The sequence below is a fragment of the Coffea arabica genome, chromosome 4c (genome assembly GCF_036785885.1).
Source record: "Coffea arabica cultivar ET-39 chromosome 4c, Coffea Arabica ET-39 HiFi, whole genome shotgun sequence".
NCBI classification, from domain to species: Eukaryota; Viridiplantae; Streptophyta; class Magnoliopsida; order Gentianales; family Rubiaceae; genus Coffea; species Coffea arabica.
In genome coordinates, this window is record NC_092316.1 from 10,955,787 (window position 1) to 10,973,915 (window position 18,129).

General features: G+C 36.3%; 1 protein-coding gene and 2 long non-coding RNA genes across 3 annotated transcripts; all 3 read left to right on the forward strand.

Moving 5' to 3' along the window:
* The first annotated feature begins 1,003 nt into the window (after nucleotides 1–1,003).
* Nucleotides 1,004–4,481, forward strand: LOC140005274 (uncharacterized). The gene is made up of 3 exons (XR_011813072.1): nucleotides 1,004–2,405; nucleotides 3,763–3,922; nucleotides 4,007–4,481. It is a non-coding gene; the product is annotated as an uncharacterized lncRNA (long non-coding RNA).
* Nucleotides 4,482–6,641: 2,160 nt separating this feature from the next.
* On the forward strand, nucleotides 6,642–7,730 carry LOC140004918 (uncharacterized). The gene is made up of 2 exons (XR_011812733.1): nucleotides 6,642–7,040; nucleotides 7,376–7,730. It is a non-coding gene; the product is annotated as an uncharacterized lncRNA (long non-coding RNA).
* Nucleotides 7,731–13,447: 5,717 nt separating this feature from the next.
* On the forward strand, nucleotides 13,448–14,944 carry LOC113738950 (uncharacterized). The gene has a single exon (XM_027266211.2). It carries the CDS (start codon nucleotides 13,448–13,450, stop codon nucleotides 14,942–14,944), a length of 1,497 nt encoding a protein of 498 aa, XP_027122012.2.
* Nucleotides 14,945–18,129: the final 3,185 nt, after the last annotated feature.

Consider the following 18,129-nt stretch of genomic DNA (forward strand, 5'->3'; position numbering starts at 1 on the left):
GATCAGTTTTGGATGAATGCAATCAATCCTAGACCTCACATCCCACGATATTTCCCTGGCTATTGCAGATTCATCCATATGGAGAATGATCGTCTGCTGCTGAAAGTTGGAATACGACTGTGGAAGACAAAAAATTCTGATCAGTTGCGAGTAAACATCCCGGGAGTTCCATTCATTAAAGATGGAATTGCCTACACCCCATCAATCATTCCTCCTCCTCCTCGTCCGACCCTCAACCTAGATCCAAACTAGCTAAGCATCTTTTTTGATAAAGAAGATCATGCAGGCACTGGACAGCACTGGACAGCATCTTTTTTAATCAATGCAGGCACTGGACGGCTTGGTTTTATGCTTAGATTTTTCTTGTTTAGCTATTTGTGCATAGTTAATTAGGGACAGATGGTTCTTAAAGTCCTCATGGTTTCAATTTTATCTACATCAGTCATTCCATCTAGTGCTCCACCATAGAACCTGTGATGTTTGAATTTCTCTGAAATATAGTATTGCATTTCTCTTATTAATATTATAGTCAAAGACTAAGATGTAATTGTACTGATGCATCTTATGCTTGCGTGGAGTATTTAGTTGGGTGAATGAAATGAATGAGGTGATTTGTTCTTGGCCGAGTTAGTATGTCATTTATTTGAGCTTTTTGAGCTAGTTGAGGTAGGGGAAGGATGCAACATGATGATGGGATTGTGCAATTTAATTCGATCAGAAGTCCATCTCGAGGATGGTTTGTTTTGTGGCTAGGACTGGAATTGTGGTTTGCTTACAGTCATATACACAATCTATGGTGCCATTGCATGGAAAAGCTCTTTGATCAGGTGAAAAGCCTCAAAATGTGAGTGTTCTTACCTATTATCTTCTAGACTATCTAGTATACCCGAAACACTTTTTAAAGGTGTCTGTTGTGTTGAAAATTTGGAAGTTGATAAGATTGAATTAAATTAAGAAAGGCCTCACATGAGGTACCTCCTGTGGCTTCTTCTTCTAGGTGAAGAATTTGTATGCATTGGCTTAATGCTTCTGCCTTCTAAAGAAGCTGAGCTATCTAGTTTAGCCGTTGAAATTGAGGACATATCATTCTGGATGACTGGTTGAAATGAGTCTCATGATTTTTCTTCACAGCTGTATTATGGTGTTTCAGATATTTTTGCGGGAAAATTTTCGAATTTGATGCAAGCTGTGGTCCCGCTCTGTTAAGTCCTTATTTATTTTCTTAATTGTCAGGTGAATAAATTTCTCGCCATTGCTTTTTTTATGATTATTCCATCTTTCATTGATCAAGTCTCTTACTTTGACAGTAGTTTGGGCTCCTATTCTCATTGACTTGAATCAGCAAGTATTTATTAGATGTCCACTTAGTCTTGGTAAATAGTTCTTGCATGTTTTAGCAAAATTGAATGAGAATGTGCTAAAAGATGTGTGGTCTGTTGAAAGTTAAAACTGAACAATGGCTATTGTCTCATTCATCACTGGGTGACAAGAATATGATTGTATTGCACATTTTGAACAGAAAATGATGGTCGGGTATCTCTCTTTTATGTGCCTTATCTTAAGCTTAGTCTTTCTCTTTTATGGTATTTTTCCAGATTCTTGGCCCTAAGCTGGTTTTCTTTTACTTGCATCAGACATGGGCGACTCTAATTCTTGAAGACGTGACTTGTGCATGATGCAGAAGTTAATGTTTTCAATTATTTTGTTTTAAGGGACTTTATGAAATACCCTTTTTCGCAGTTCATCTTATTGCACCAGTATACCCAAACAGCCAAAGTTCCGCAATTTCTGGAATTATGTATGGACATAAGCCAACAAATCAATTTTCCTTTCGACTTTATGTGGTGTTGTTCTTAGTCTGATTCCACCAAAATTAATGGCCTTGTTCATGTGTATTTTTGTTCTATTTTTAAGAAAGAAATGAGAGGAAGAAGTACCAAAGGAAATGGTTCAATTCAAATGCGAACAACTGCCTTTGCCATTTTTTTGGATTCCACTGATTTAGTTTTAAAAAATAGAATAATGAGATCGCATTTAACGAATGCGAACTTCTTGTGCACACACCCAATCAGTCGTTCAAAATTAGAGCTGCAACTGTTTCCCCAAATCAAACCCTAGCTCTCAATTCTCCCAAATCCACCAAATCTTTCCAGGTTCATCCAGCAATATCTTCACAAAAGAACAATCCACTCTCTGCACATCCACTCCCGTTATTCTGTTTCTCTTCATTGATGCTGTTCTTCTCCCTTCAAAGTAGAATGTTATGTGAGAAAATGGGATAAAAAGGATTGAGTGGAATTCTGCTCAGGTTTTGTTATCGGGTTTAATCTCTACCGTCTTGACTTGAGATCCGACCCAACTTATCTCTGGAAATTTCGGCTTCTCCGTTTCCCTAATTCTGTGAGGTAACTTTTCTCTATCTCTTTTTTCGTTTTTTCGAGTCCAATGTCTATTCTTATCATGCATGCTTTGAGATGATGAAGAAAACTGATTATGATTTATTAATTAGTAGCTATGTCAATTGGTATCAACTTTTTGAAGCGAATGATAATTGAATTTGAACTTTTTTTCTGTTAAGGTTTTTTGGCATCTCTATACGAAGTCGTCATAGTATGTACCATTCTAGGCACTAGTTTGGCAACAATTGAAACTGTTGCAGGTCCTGCAGATGCAGATTCAAGTTGAGTATTCCGGGATTTTTTTTTGGCCTATATCACAAGATGTTTGAAAATCTGAAATGGGAAGACATAATGGACTAGATTACTTTCTGTTGTTTATAGGTCACTGGTCCATGCAAGCTAGAGAGACCCATTTGAATCGTTCACATCATTTTACATGGGTATAATGGTGAAAGGTTTTGAGGATGCTTTTTATCTAGCAAAATGGTAAAAGCCTTCTATCTATGTTATTCACCCACTCAAGCCTTTGAATATATCAAACTCAGGACTGGTCTGCATTTTTTGAGCTACCAATGAGCATGAAATTCATATAAATGCTCGTCTTATAGTTGCACACCAAAGTCAAGTTTTAGTATGCCTAGGGTCAGGTAGAGTAGTATGCCTGTATTTATTTATTTTGTATATATGGCTAATTTTGTTACAAAAGCAATTCAGGGACTATAGTAGCATCACTCAAAGTCACAGAAATGTCTAAAACTCTCCATACATGTCCAAAATTTTAAATATACCAACAAATCAGTAAGTGAAAATACCTACAAATCAGGGAGAACGCAGCAAACTAGCAATGGGTCAAGAAAATAGGTAGCTAGTTAGAGTCTCTAATACCTGCAAGATCTCATGGTCTATCAAGGTTAGACTAGCAGTGGGCTGAAACAATGAATTATGGTGCTGTGTTGTATGTTGAGGAGGAAATTGCCCCACTTTCTCATGAGTTGTTGAATGTTTCTCGTTCATGCTTCACACTAATTTTTCTTGGTACTCATTGGATTATGCTGTAACTAATATTTGTTGGTATTCATTGGCTTATGTGATTGTTGTGGTTTAATCTAAATGGGGTTATGGGCTCATTTGACGTCTTTGGAATGATGAATAACTTTTCCATTAAGGGTCTGTTTGGTTAGATGTAAAATATTTTCATTAGGGTATAATTGTTACAATTTATGCGTTTGCACTCGGCCACTAGATTTTGGATGACTCGTACTTTCAGCATCCAGTTTCTAACATACAAATTGGTCAAATAACATATAAATTCTGCTGGCAAGATTTTGCATTGATTTCTGATTTTTTCCATGATTGAATGTAGGGTTAGATCACCTATGTTGTTAGACCCATATTACCTTCTGGCTGTGAATCCAATGTTGGCAATTGCGGAGCCATTGGTATCAGAGATCCTGTGAACTTGGGTGGTTATGGTGTGGAACATGCTTTGTTTTTAGCTCTTTGTGCCGTTGGCTTGCTTTGTGGTAATTACACATTTTCTACATAACCCTTTCACAATTGATTATCCACTTAAATAGCATAATATTACTATTCTTTTCCTTCTGCAGTACTTCCCGAGGCAGCCTTTCACTCTGCATCAGGTAGGGAAAAGTTGCTATTGTGAACTACCTGGAGGAAATCTCTTGCAGTTAACAAGTACATGTCTAAAAATATATTTCATGCTGGCTGTCGCTTGTTGGGGTGCATCCATATCATAGAGGTCTGAAGCTAATAGATATGCTCATCAACACCTTAGGGTGGTGGAGTTGATTGGATTTCATGGCTGCGCAGATGAACTTAACGTTGCCACCCGCTTGCTTCAGATTGCTGTGAACCTCAGAAGAATTGTTTTACAGTTTCATTCTGAAGAATTGAAAGAATATCATTTGTCCAGGAAGCTTGTTGCAAGAAGTTTGAAAAACTTTACCTCCAGTAGTTGAGCTGGTGGTTTGCTGAATCATGACTTTTTCAGTCACAAACTAGGGAACCAAAAACACTTGTCTACATAAGTAATAAAAGAGCCAAAGGTTTGGTTGTTCTGCACGTGATTTTGTCATCCTCACGTGACTGTCATTTTTTGTTGTTTGTTTGGCGCATTGCGCAGGTCAATTCTTTCTTCTACATTCCGTTTTCTCTTCTCTCCTCTCTATTCTGTTTTCTGTATTCTTTTCTCTCTCTATTTCTCTCTCCTTTTCTCTAGGGTTAGATATATCCGCAGACTCTCTGTTTGCTCCTCCTCCGCCGGCACACAGTCTCTCCTCTATCGGCTCCTTCTCTACCCAGCATCACAGGTCCGCTTTCTCCAACCAGCCCTGGGATTTCCCCTCTGCCTCCCTCCGCTTCAAGTTCAGCCTTGCCGGATCCCCTTCCAACCATTGCATCCCTCATCACCCATTGCATTTGTCTTCCTTGCCGTTTCTTTTTTTTATCGTTTCTCCTCCACTGCCACACCTTCTCCCTCTCCTCAATCGACTCCTTCTACACCCAACCAAGGTTTGTAAAATCGAGATTCTACGTAGAATCGATTTTAGTTTCACAGAATCGGATCGTAGGATCGTAAGATCCTACCAAAAGCTCCTAATTGCAATTAAAGGCTGCAATTCTTTGATAAATTACAAATATACCACAAATATTTTCATTTACTTGCAAAATGGAGCCTCGTATTTCACAAATTTACAAAAAATTGTAGGATCGTACGATCCTACGATCCTATACGATCCTACTGATCCTACGCGATCCTGCATAGATTAATATGATTTGCGACTCTGAATACGATCCGGATCGATTTTGATTATCTGGATCGTATGATCCTACGATCCTATGATCCGGATCGCGATTTTGACAACTATGCACCCAACATCATAGGTTCCCCTTCTCCCATGAGCTCTGGGATTCCCCTTCCACCTCCCTCCATTTTAAAGTCATCCTTTCTGGATCCTCTCTCAGCCATTGGGAAAACATTCAATTCCGCTGCAAAATCCTTGCCATTATAGGCATCTCTCACTACCTTTCCTCCCTATATCTCCAGACCCTCACCCTTCACTTTTATTTTGAAATTTTTTTTCTCTATTTTTTCCCTAGGTGGAATATCAATATCAGGGAATATTTCGGTGTTTTTGTGCGAAGTTTTTTTTTTTTTTTTTTGGTGATGTTTTGTTTCGGTGTTCCAGAATATCTTGAAATTCTAGGGTTTAAGAGCTGGTCCTTTGGTGATTTTTTTTTCTATCTTGGCTGGTTGTATTTTCTTATCCCCAGGGGATTTTCTTTTCCTCTTCTCTTCCTCATTTTCTGCATCCCAAGATCCCTTTGTGTACAAGTCATTATTCGAATCTTCTTTTCTTGAAATTCTAGGGTGTATAATTTAGAGTTGGTCGGCATTATTTTCAAGTATTTGCTTCTGTGAAATGTTGAAGAAAGAGTTAAAGATATGTTGATTACAATTCGATTTCAAATTATATCTAATTGGATTTTTTTTTGTTATTTGTTATGTATTAAAAATTAATTGCTTGTATAAATATTGTTTCCTGATTATTTTGTCATCCCTTGAGTAGGTTGAGACAATTCCCAGTAAGAACAAGGGGTACAATGCGGAGATGACTGTGGTTACTTATTGTAGTAAAAGGAAAGATTATGATGGCAAGTCCAAGTTCAGAGTAGTCCTTGTAAGATTTTTCTCCAAATATATATTTTGACTGGTTTCGTTTTAATTTGCAGAATTAGGTAACATTTTCCCAATGTAGATCTACAAGCTCATTACTTATTTCTTTTTTTCTTTCTCTAAATTTTGTCATGATAAGAAAGAAGTATTATAACAATGACAGGCAAACCATCCTTGCTTAGAGGAAATAGAGAAAGGGAACAATTAAAGCAAAAATAAAAAGGAAGAAGAAGAGGAAAAGTTGAAAAAACAATACTTTTTTTTCTTTACGTTGACTTATGAGTAGATAGAGTGTATCATATTTGACATTTAGGGTCTGTTTGTTTGGAAGGAAAATCTTTTCCAGGAAAATATTTTCTATATTTTCGGTTGTTTTGTTGTCAATTAATTTGAAAAAATAATTTCTGACAGAAAATAAGTTACACCCATCGGGGGAAAATAACTTCCTGATCTAACAGTATGAAGTTATTTTCCTCGGCTTCTTTTCACAGCCTCGCAAGGGAAAAAAACTACTCCGGCGTCTCTCTCTCTCTCTCTCATTTTTATTCCTTTCATTCCCGAAGAACCCCATTCCCGCTTCCTCCGGCGTCAGTCCTCGGTGGCGATCACCTCTTCCAGCGACACTATGTCGGCGGCTACCACGACATAATGTATATACTCACAAGCAATCATCCAGGCGTATCTAATCTGGCCTTCTCCCTCTCTCTGGAAAACTTGTCGCAGGCGTATCCCCTAATCACTATCGGATCTCCCAAATTTCGCGTCATTCCAGCAAGCCCTAGCTCGGATCATCGGAATTTTGTAACTGTAACCGATTACAATTGTTGCCAATTCGAATTGAGGATCGAAATCTACATACCTTCCACATACGTTTACGTCTACCCATTGCGGAGCCGCGTATGCGTATGAAAAGAACCTGATCGACTCACATAATTCAGGCTCAGGTAATGGATGCTGACAATCCTTTTGTATTTCCTTTTTTTAATAAATATTTTTTCTTCGACTCAGCCCTGCATCTTTTTGGTTTTAATGCTGTTATGATCTGTCTGAAGTGAAATAAAACTAGTTATCGTTGTATAAACTGAAAATTAACATTCCTCGCCGCTGGATTTTGTTTTCTGCTTCAAATCGACTGATTCAATTCAAAGGATCGCTTTGCCATTGTTCTTATTTAATGTTATTTTATCTTAATTTTAAAAAAATTCTTGAGAAGAGGGCTATTCTGGCATTGTTGTTAAAGTTTTACAGAAATAACGTTTGTAGGCCATTTGTCTTGTAGGATAGAGTTCCAGAAGAAAAATGGTGAAATTAACTATGATTGCTCGTGTTACTGATGGCCTTCCATTAGTGGAGGGGCTGGATGATGGCCGAGATATAGAGAATGGGCAAGGAAAAGAGACGCAATTGCACATGCTATGTATGTAGATTACATGCAAAGAAGACAAAGTAGATAATCTAGATAGTGGTTGTAGTTTCTTTTTTAGTTTTGTTTTGTTTTATGATAATGCTGGTTCATTGGATGCCATGTAAGGTTGTCTTGGGCTCTATATGAATGATTTATCTATGTAGAGCTCTCGGCATTCTGCCTGCATATATATGAATAAATCTACCTGATCATTGAAAGATTGCAGAAATTTTACAACCCTGATTGTGATTATTTTCATTTTTCACTTTGGATGAATGACTTGAAGCTCTTAGAAACTCTTACAGTGTTGACAAGAAGCTCTTAGAAACACAGGATCATCAATCCGCAGCAGACATAACAGTTTCAATTCAGTTTGAGGTTGGTGATTTTTGGCATACATGTTTTTCTAAGTTTTTGAGTAGTAAGGGTCATTTAGGTCTGCAAAGATTAGGACATGCATTTTGGCCAGCAGAGATGTTGTCACTGTCAAATGGTGGTACAATTGCGTAACTACTCTTGAACATGAAGTGAATTGAGCTTTGTTAGATTCCAATATTTATCTGCTAGGATAGAATTCACAATTACTTTTGACTTTTATTTACTTATTTGTAACATTCGGATAGCCAGCTCAACTGATGTTTGTGGCACCTCTTTTGTCTTTTGAATGTGTGCCTTGATGCGGTTGGTCTGGAAATAGGCTTCTAATGCTTCTTGTGATTTTGTATTGTAGTAAAAAGCTAAGACTATTAAGAATTTTGCTACAATCTGGTTTCCACTTGCTGGTCATCAGATTATAAGAGAAGTTGCTTATTCCATGGTACATGGGTTTAGTATGCAATCTGAAGTGCATGTAACTGAATTTTGTTTTCTTTAGGAAGAAGTTATTGGACAATTTTTGCTTATGGCCTTTAACAGATATGGTGTGGCAATATGAGGTTCAATCTAAGATCTGCAATAGTCGCATGCATTGCTGTTTTGGGAGGGGGTTGCATCTTAACAGGCTCTGACACAGGTTTACATGGAAAATCCTTTATTCGTTAGTCTCTTGGCTAGTTCTAGGCTGGGAGATATATGGCCATAAGCAGGCCATGGAAACATGAGAACCTTGAGCTGAGAAGTAACAGCAACTGGCTCTATACCCACAAATCCTCTGTTTTCTGCATGTGCTTTGTGTCTTGGTGTTCAGTGTTTTGGTTTTTGGGAGGGGGAGGGTGGGCTATGAATTTTCTAACCGAGTTTGCTATTATCTGTCAAATACTCATATGCTTGACCTTGGACTTTGCTAATCGAAAGATCCATTGGTCGGCATCAAGAATTAACAAATTATGAATAAATCCAAGATTCCATTAATAATTCCATTTAAGAATTCATGGTATAATATGAATAGATATTTTATAATATGATTATAATGGATAGAAATTAGTTTGTAATGAAATGAATGTTTTGAGAGTAGAAAAATATTTGCAACATATCAACAAATATATCAGAAAATATTTTCATTGACAAACCAAACATCGGAAAATTATGAAAAAAGGAATTTGAAAAATATTTTCACTTAATAACCAAACACTGGAAAATTATGGAGAAGGAAGTGATTTTCCAGGAAAATAACTTCGATGGAAAATATTTTCCTAGAGTCCAACCAAACGGACCCTTAGTGTTTAGAAATTCTCAGATTTGCCATTGTTGCTGTTTTTGACAGATAATCTATATCTATATATATTCAAGAAGGGATTTTTAGCAGAAACCCTCTCAATGGTTTCTAAACTTTTCATTCTTTTTTCTAGATTTTTGTATTTATTTTAATACATAAAAAGTAGTGGGTTATAACCCACCTTATCACCAATCAAATTTAAATTTAAAATATTCCTACTATCTCTTAACTCATCCTACAACCACTCTTACAAATCCTCTAATCATCATCCCACGTTTCCCACTTTAATTAAGAGTCCACTCTAACTATCTCTTAACTAATCCTACAACCACTCCTACAAATCCTCTAATCATCATCCCACGTTTTCCCCCACATTTCCTCCCACGTTTTCCACCCTAATTAAGAGTTCACTCCAATTAAGAGTCCTCCAATTTAACCACCCCAATTAAAACTCCTCCAAACATCGCATCCTCCTTCAATTTTCTTGCATGCTCATTCGTATTTTTTGGTTAACCAAAATAAGAATCTATTATCTCTTTCATTTTTCTTGTGGTGTCAATCTTAGTTTTTAACGTAATTTCACCATGGAATATGTCCGCCTACAAGCATTTCAACAACAACTAAATTTCAAACTCGCAATAGTGCAGAGGAAACATTTGCTTAAAAAACGAAACATACACCGCAACGATTCCGCACACTAGTTGGAAAAGCTACAACAAGTTTGCGCTGACGAAAGAGAAATCTCAAATCAAATTCGAAGGACAAAATCCAGGCTACATCGATTAAAACGTCATTCACATCAAATAAAAAATTTCGGTACTGTGTATTCTTTAAATATTGGCATTTTCATTGTAATTTCAAATATTATTCCCAATACTGTAATATTTTTTATTATTTTTTATTATTTTCAATAATATAATATGTCTATAATTTTTTTCCAACCCTTTTTACTGATCGACTTAATTAACTTATCAAGTTAATTCCCTCACCCTCTCTCTCAGTTTCTTATTTGTTTTTGGTTCTCTATTGATTTTGTAAATGTATTGATTTTGTTTCTTTTGTGAGCAGTTATGGAAGAGATTATGCGCAGAGACTTCAGCGGAAATCAACCTTCTTGCGGAGAACTAGAAGTATATTTTTGCCGGCTTAATTTTTCAAGTCAGTCCCTCTCCCCCTCCTTTTTGTCATGTTTTGCTTTGCTTTCAAGGTGATTTGGTCTTTTACTTTCTTTATTTTTTCTCCTTTTATTTTCTGGGCTGGCGGATGGTCCCCTCTGACAATCAAAGAAAAGGCAAAAGAGGACAACGATTTAGAATCTTTAAATATGATATTTGTGCTAATATTTGGGTTATATACGAAACAAGTCAATCACTTTACCCAACTAATACCAAAACCCTTTGAATTGGAGCATCATTAACCACGGATACAAATCCAGAGAGCTCGCCTATATGGAAAGTGTTGGTGAGTAGACGAGTCCAAATACTTCTTAGCGAGTCCCAAGTCGATGATATATACCTACAATGACTGAGCGTCAGGATGAATCAAAAGAGACCACAATATTAAAAATGTTGGTACCTTCAAATAAGATTATCAAATCGAATGCTCAGTAGTTGTAAGTATTTCATTTTTACAATATTCAATTACATTCATTTATAGAAATATATTATCCCCTTTTTTAATATAAATTTTTATTTTTTTTTCAGGATCAATCTTCCGAAAAAAAAACAGTTCTTGAATGATATACACATTCTATTATATTTCAAACATTGTTAAACAGATATTACATTTTAATTTTGTTGATACAGTTTTTTTACCTTTATTTATTCACCATTTTATTTTTATTTTTTCAATAATATTATAACCGTGCGTAGCACGGGTATTCACACTAGTTACTTGTTTTCCAGAGTTTTGGTCAGCATGGAAAGGAACTCATTACCTCTGAGCTTGCATTTCAGATTCTTTCTATATTAAGTGAAGAAGAATTTTTACTATGTCTTTTATTATGTGTAATGTGCAACTTGGGTGATTTATGATGCTATAAAATATTTAATCAAATGTTATTTCTTGTCTTGATTTTCGTTATGGCTATGCTACATGTTTATAAATACACATACCTTTATAATTGGATTTAACATTTGATGTTTTAGATGTTATATATTTAAATAGATGAAAATTATCTTGAAAATAACATATTAAGATAATTTTGTTGGGAAAAATTTTGGCCTCCCAGGAAAAAAATCCTAGCTCCATCATTGCCTTTAACAACGTTTTATAGTTGCCAATTGGTTGACATTTAACAAAATGACAAATAAAGGAAATGACAAACCATAACTGATGTTCATAACCCTGAAATTCGATGCATAAGAACTAGAAGGAGATATGCTTATATGGGCAGAGTGTTGGAAAGAGTCATTGGTTGACGTATGATTCCAGGTATTGGAGAGAGAGAGAGAGAGAGAGAGAGCTTTAGCTGGTGAGTTAATTCCTTAGAATATTGTCAAAAAAATCCAACAAATGTGGCTCTGACAGGAGTGATTTCTAAACACAACACAGCAGAGAGTAAAGTTTGATTTTTTAATAAAATTCCTGCACGGAAACCAAAATAAAATGCCGTGCTGATGCCTTGTACTCTTTTTTCTTGGATAGGAACCAAAAGGTATGCCTTATGACGTTACGTTGGATGCCAATGGGAGCAGGATAAAAAATCTGCCTTGATTTTTGCTTTAGAGTCCTAATCCTGCGAAAGCAAAGTAAATACAAAACGCAAGATTGATTGCTGAATCTTTCAATTTTTATTTTCTTTTCGCTTTTGCTACATCTTTCCACTACCAAACAAACAAAAAGCACTTCATTCAAGTTACTGACGTTAGATTAGGCAGGAGCATTCTGTATCTCTAAATTTAGTTAACTAGCAGTTTGATCAGTACTATGCGTGGATTTATATTTTTATTTAAAATAATAATATAGATTTATATATTGTAGTATAGGATAAAGTATATGAAAAAGGCTAAAAAAATTTTATACTAAATTTATAACATAGATTAAAATTTATGCCCATATATCAAAATTTATAATATAAAAATAATATGAATTTGGATCAGATATATACAAATTAGGTAGATACAATTTAGGATCAAATGTTCTATATATTTTCATATTGGAAGGCTAGTAGTACTTCGTTTTTTATTTAGTGATTATATAATTTAGGTTTTGTGAATGGTACCATTCTTGATTTTTGAAATCTATGACCAATGAATATTATTTCCTTTTTGTTTTCTATATAATTTGTCTTTTTAATTAGAATTACTAAGTTGAAGGGTACTTTTTTACTTTTAATATGTTTGGTGATGTTTCCTTTTTATTTACCTTCACATTAATAGCCTTCAAACCAAATTCTTATATAAGTGGAGCCACTTTTTACTTTTTAAATTCAAAAGGCGTGAAAGGATATATAACAATTATAAAAATTCAAATTTCTATTTAAAAAAAGAATGAGAAGTTGGAAGCATTTTGACTTAACCATTCTAGACCCTTTCTCAAATTCATGTAGATATAGAGTTTGCACCCACTTGTGACTGTTCTGCTATTTTGTCCTCTATTAGTATGGCTAACTAAAGTATTATACTTTAAATTGGAGTCTTTACTTGTTTTTTTCAAAATTGGAATCAAATTGGATACGTTTACTACTACTAATAATTCTGCCAAGAGTCCGAGACCAATGTGACCTGAAATTTTATTCCACATTACCATCCTCATCTTAACTAACAATACTAATCAATAAACTAACAGCACATGGCCAATAATTTAACTAAATACTAATTAGCTTGGTTTATATTTTCTTACGCTATCATTTACACGTCCTCCGTCCTTCCCCTCCTCCCTTACTACTTATTTAGCGTACATTCTACAATATATGACAATATAGGCTTTCCTAACGCTGCAAGACGTAGAAACGAAAACCAATCCTGTTGGTGCATCCGATCCCTGCTATGATTTGGTAAGTTTGTTGCCATGGTATCGATCCTACCCCGCTATGCTTGTGTCGGTTATGAAAATTATAAAAGCTGAAGTTGGCTCTAGCCATCGACAAAGTTGGCACTCTGTTTTTTTTTTCCTTTTGTCCATCACAGTCATGATCAGTTGGTACTATATTGTTGTTGTGTAGAAAAATCAGCCGAAATTCTTTTTCTGTTTTTTCCTAAAGGAATTTTGTTTAGCCTGAGTTTGGTTTTTGTTTGAAAGAAGAAATTAATAGGGTGGTTTTGTTTACCGCTCGATCGATTTCTCCAATGATGACAATTGAATATTCTAGCTCTTCCTCAACCCAAGGGATGAGGCATGTCGGGAAACATTGGTGTTGTTTGAATGATGATGTTTGGGAATTAATCTTCGATCTCTTGCCGGTTGTTGACATACTCCACCTACGATCCGTATGCAGTTGTTGGCGTTCAGTAGCAAAAGCTCACATCAAATCTCGCTTGATGAAGAGGTTGCGATTCTCACCCTCTCTCTTTCTACCTCGTTCACCCTTGCTCTTTCTACCTGATGATCCTGACGAGGAATCTATCAACTATTGGTCTCGGACAGAAGACAAAACAGATTACTTCTTTAGCCTGCATGACAAGTCATACGAACAAGTTAAACCTAATGTTATTCCACGTGAATTCCACTGTGTTGGATCATTTAATGGAGGATGGCTGCTCTTTTTAGCAAATATTAGATGTAACAAGAATGATGAAGGAAGGTTACTCGTGTATAATCCCCACCTGGACCTCAAAATCCATCTGCCTTCTTTTCCAACCTGCAGCAAGTCATGCTACCACTGGATTAAGAAAGCAATTGTTTTTGGAGCTACCGACGATGACGATTATTCTGACCCCCTCATAAGTAGTAGTGAAAAGTATGGAATTGCAGTAATTTATGGATGTTTCCCAACTCTTGTTGCTTATCTTATGTGTGGAGAGGCTGAATGGAAGAATTTTCCTTGTTTTGATGATGAAGGAGGAGTATATCAGGATTTGAATTGTTATAAAGATTGCATATTTGCTGTATCAAACAAAGGTTCTGTTGACATGTGGGATTTCAGCAGCGGCAGCACTCCCATCAAAAAGATGAGAATCACTCCGGCTCTACCACCCCATAGCATCCAACCACCGGAACCGGATTGTGAATACAAGGTATTTAACACACTATATATTATACCTTCAAAGCATGAGATTTTGCTTGCAAAGAGGTGCATTGGTCAATATGTTGAACTTGATGGCATTGGTCAAAATGTTGTTCAACTTGGTGGCATTGGTCAGCATGTTGAACCTGATGATAGCATGGTCATTCCCGGTTACTACGATGATAATGGTGTCCTGAACATTGACATTCCCTTTGAGCCTGACTACGATGATGGCGCCATTGAGACTCATCCATATTGGACGGAGATGATTTATGTCTACACGCTGAATTTGGATAGGCAAGAATGGATTCCTTTAGGAAACTTAGGCGACGGGGTGATATTTGTGGGTGGAAACCAATCAACGTTACTTTCCACGCGGGATTTCTCATGCTGCAAGAAGAATTCGGTTTATTTTACTGATGATAATTGGCATCAAGTTTATGATGGTACTTGGTACGAGGGTCTAGATAGCAGCATCTTCAACTTGGAGGATGGAGTTTGGAATTTATCTATCAAGATTTTTTTGGACGTAAGAGACCACCTTTCTGGCTTCTTCCTAGGCCATAAGGTCATCCACTTCTTCACCAATCAATCCCAAACTTACTGGCTTCCTACACCATAATGTCGTCCAGTTCGTCACCAATCAACCCCAAACTGATGATGCAGAGCAATTTCAAGAACCATGAAGCTGCTATTTACTAGGTGGAATGCTGACTTTTAACCCGAATTTTTTTTTTTTTTTTTTTTTTTGTTTTAAACCAATGATCTTGAATAGCTTTCTCAATGATCTTTTTAGATATTCAACTAGTTTAATTGAGACCTAATGTGATGTGTGAGGCTTCCTGAGAAATTTCCAATTCTACAAATACGAGGCCACCTACATGCAAGTTTTATACCATGCAACTTCTCTCAGTCATTGTTACATGATTGAAGTAACATCAAAAAAATTTCAAAATGCAAAAGTCTAATGTAGTTTTTTATTTTTATTTTTTATTTATTTATTTATTTATTTTCATCAAGTGCTGCGAACCTGAACAATGTGGATTATTCTTGTCTTTCGTCGTCCATTAAAATTCAAGTGCCATAATAGGTTCATCCTTTATAGGTAGCAACAAAGAAATCAAGAAATACATCATTCGTTCTATCAGATTCCAACTTACTTGTTTCCTGTACTATCATACGAGGAATCGATGACAATCCATTCAAGCATTGCTAAGCAATGTAAACTCCAAAAGTCTCTGTTTCATCTCATCATCAGGCAAACATATTACAGTCAAGCAGTAAATAGAACTTTGCATAGTTGAAAGCAATACAGTTCCAACGTTTCAGCATTATTAATATAACAAGTGATTTTGGTTCCCTAGTTTGTGACTGAAAAAGTCATGATTCAGCAAACCACCAGCTCAACTACTGGAGGTAAAGTTTTTCAAACATCTTGCAACAAGCTTCCTGGACAAATGATATTCTTTCAATTCTTCAGAATGAGACTGTAAAACCATTCTTCTGAGGTTCACAGCAATCTTGGCCACCACCAATGCATTAAGACTTGGTGGGGTGGGTGGCAAGGGTTCAAACCTTGCTTCCCACCAATTTGCCACAATTAAATGTGACCTTGCTTAAAAAATCCATACCCGTCTGGTCCGGTGGTGGTTCAGTCCCCTTCAGGTTACCCCAGGACCTGAAGCAAGCGGATGGTAAGAAAGTAATCTGAAGAGGTTCGCAGCAATTTGAAGCAAGCGGATGGTAAGATTAAGTTCATCTGCACAGCTATGAAATCCAATCAACTCCACCACCCTAAGGTGTTGACGAGCATATCTATTAGCTTCAAACCTCTATGATATGGATGCACCCCAATGAACAACAGCCAGCATGAAATGTATTTTTAGATATGTACTTGTTAACTGCACGAGATTTCCTCCAGGTAGTTCACAGTAGCAACTTTTTCCCTACCTGATGCAGAGTGAAAGGCTGCCTCAGGAAGTACTGCAGAAGGAAAACAATAGTCATATTATGCTATTTAAGTGGATAATCAATTGTGAAAGGGTTATGCAGGAAATGTGTAATTACGACAAAGCAAGCCAACAGCACAAAGAGCTAAAAACAAAGCAGGTTCCACATCATAACCACCCAAGTTCACAGGATCTCTGGTACCAATGGCTCCGCAATGGCCAACATTGGATTCACAGCCAGAAGGTAATATGGGTCTTAACAACATAGGTGATCGAACCCTGCATTCAATCATGGAATCAATCAGAAATCAATGCAAAATCTTGCCAGCAGAATTTATATGTTATTTCACCAATTTATATGTTAGAAACTGGATGCTGAAAGTACGGGTCATCCAAAATCTAGTGACAGAGTGCAAACGCATAAATTGTAACAATTATATCCTAATGAACGTATTTTACATCTAACTGAACAGACCCTTGATGGAAAAGTATTCATCATTCCAAAGACATCAAATGAGGCCATAACCCATTTGGATTAAACCACAACAATCACATAAGCCAATGAATACCAAGAAATATTAGTTACAGCATAATCCAATGAGTACCAAGAAAAATTAGTGTGAAGCATGAACGAGAAGCATTCAACAACTCATGAGGAACTGGGCAATTTCCTCCTCAACGTACAACACAGCACCATAATTCATTGTTTCAGCCCACTGCTAGTCTAACCTTGATAGACCATGAGATCTTGCAGGTATTACAGACTGTAACTAGCTACCTATTTTCTCAACCCATTGCTCGTTTGTTGCGTTCTCCCTGATTTGTAGGTATTTTCACTTACTGATTTGTAGGTATACTTAAAAGTTTGGACATGTATGGAGAGTTTTAGACATGTCTGTGACTTTGAGTGATGCTACTATAGTCCCTGAATTGCTTTTGCAACAAATTAGCCATATATACAAAATAAATAAATACAGGCATACTACTCTACCTGACCCTAGGCATACTACAACTTGACTTTGCTGTGCAACTATAAGACCAGCAATTATATGAATTTCGTGCTTATTGGTAGCTCAAAAAATGCAGACCAGCCCTGAGTTTGATATATTCAAAGGCTTGAGTGGGTGAATAACATAGCTAGAAGGCTTTACCATTCTGCTAGATGAAAAGCATCCTCAAAAGCTTTCACCATTATACCCGTGTAAAATGATGTGATCAAATCAAATGGGTCTCTCTAGCTTGCATGGACCAGTGATCTATAAACAACAGAAAGTAATCTAGTCCATTATGTCTTCCCATTTCAGATTTTCAAACATCTTGTGACATAGGCCAAAAAATAAATAAATCTCGGAATACTCAACTTGAATCTGCATCTGCAGGACCTGCAATTTTCAATTGTTGCCAAACTAGTGCCTAGAATGGCACATACTATGACAACTTCGTATAGGGATGCCAAAAAACCTTAACAGAAAAAAAGTTCAAATTCCATTATCATTCGCTTCAAAAAGTTGATACCAATTGACATAGCTACTAATTACTAAATCATAATCAGATTTCTTCATCATCTCAAAGCATGCATGATAAGAATAGACATTGGACTTGAAAAAACGAAAAGAGAGAGAGAGAGAGAGAGAAAAGTTACCTCACAGAATTAGGGAAACAAAGAAGCCGAAATTTCCAGAGATAAGTTGGGTCGGATCTACAGTCAAGACAGTAGAGATTAAATCCAATAACAAAACCTGAGCAGAATTCCACTCAATCCTTTTTATCCCATTTTCTCACACAACATTCTACTTTGAAGGGAAAAGAACAACATCAAGGAAGAGAAACAGAGTAACCGGAGTGGATGTGAAGAGAG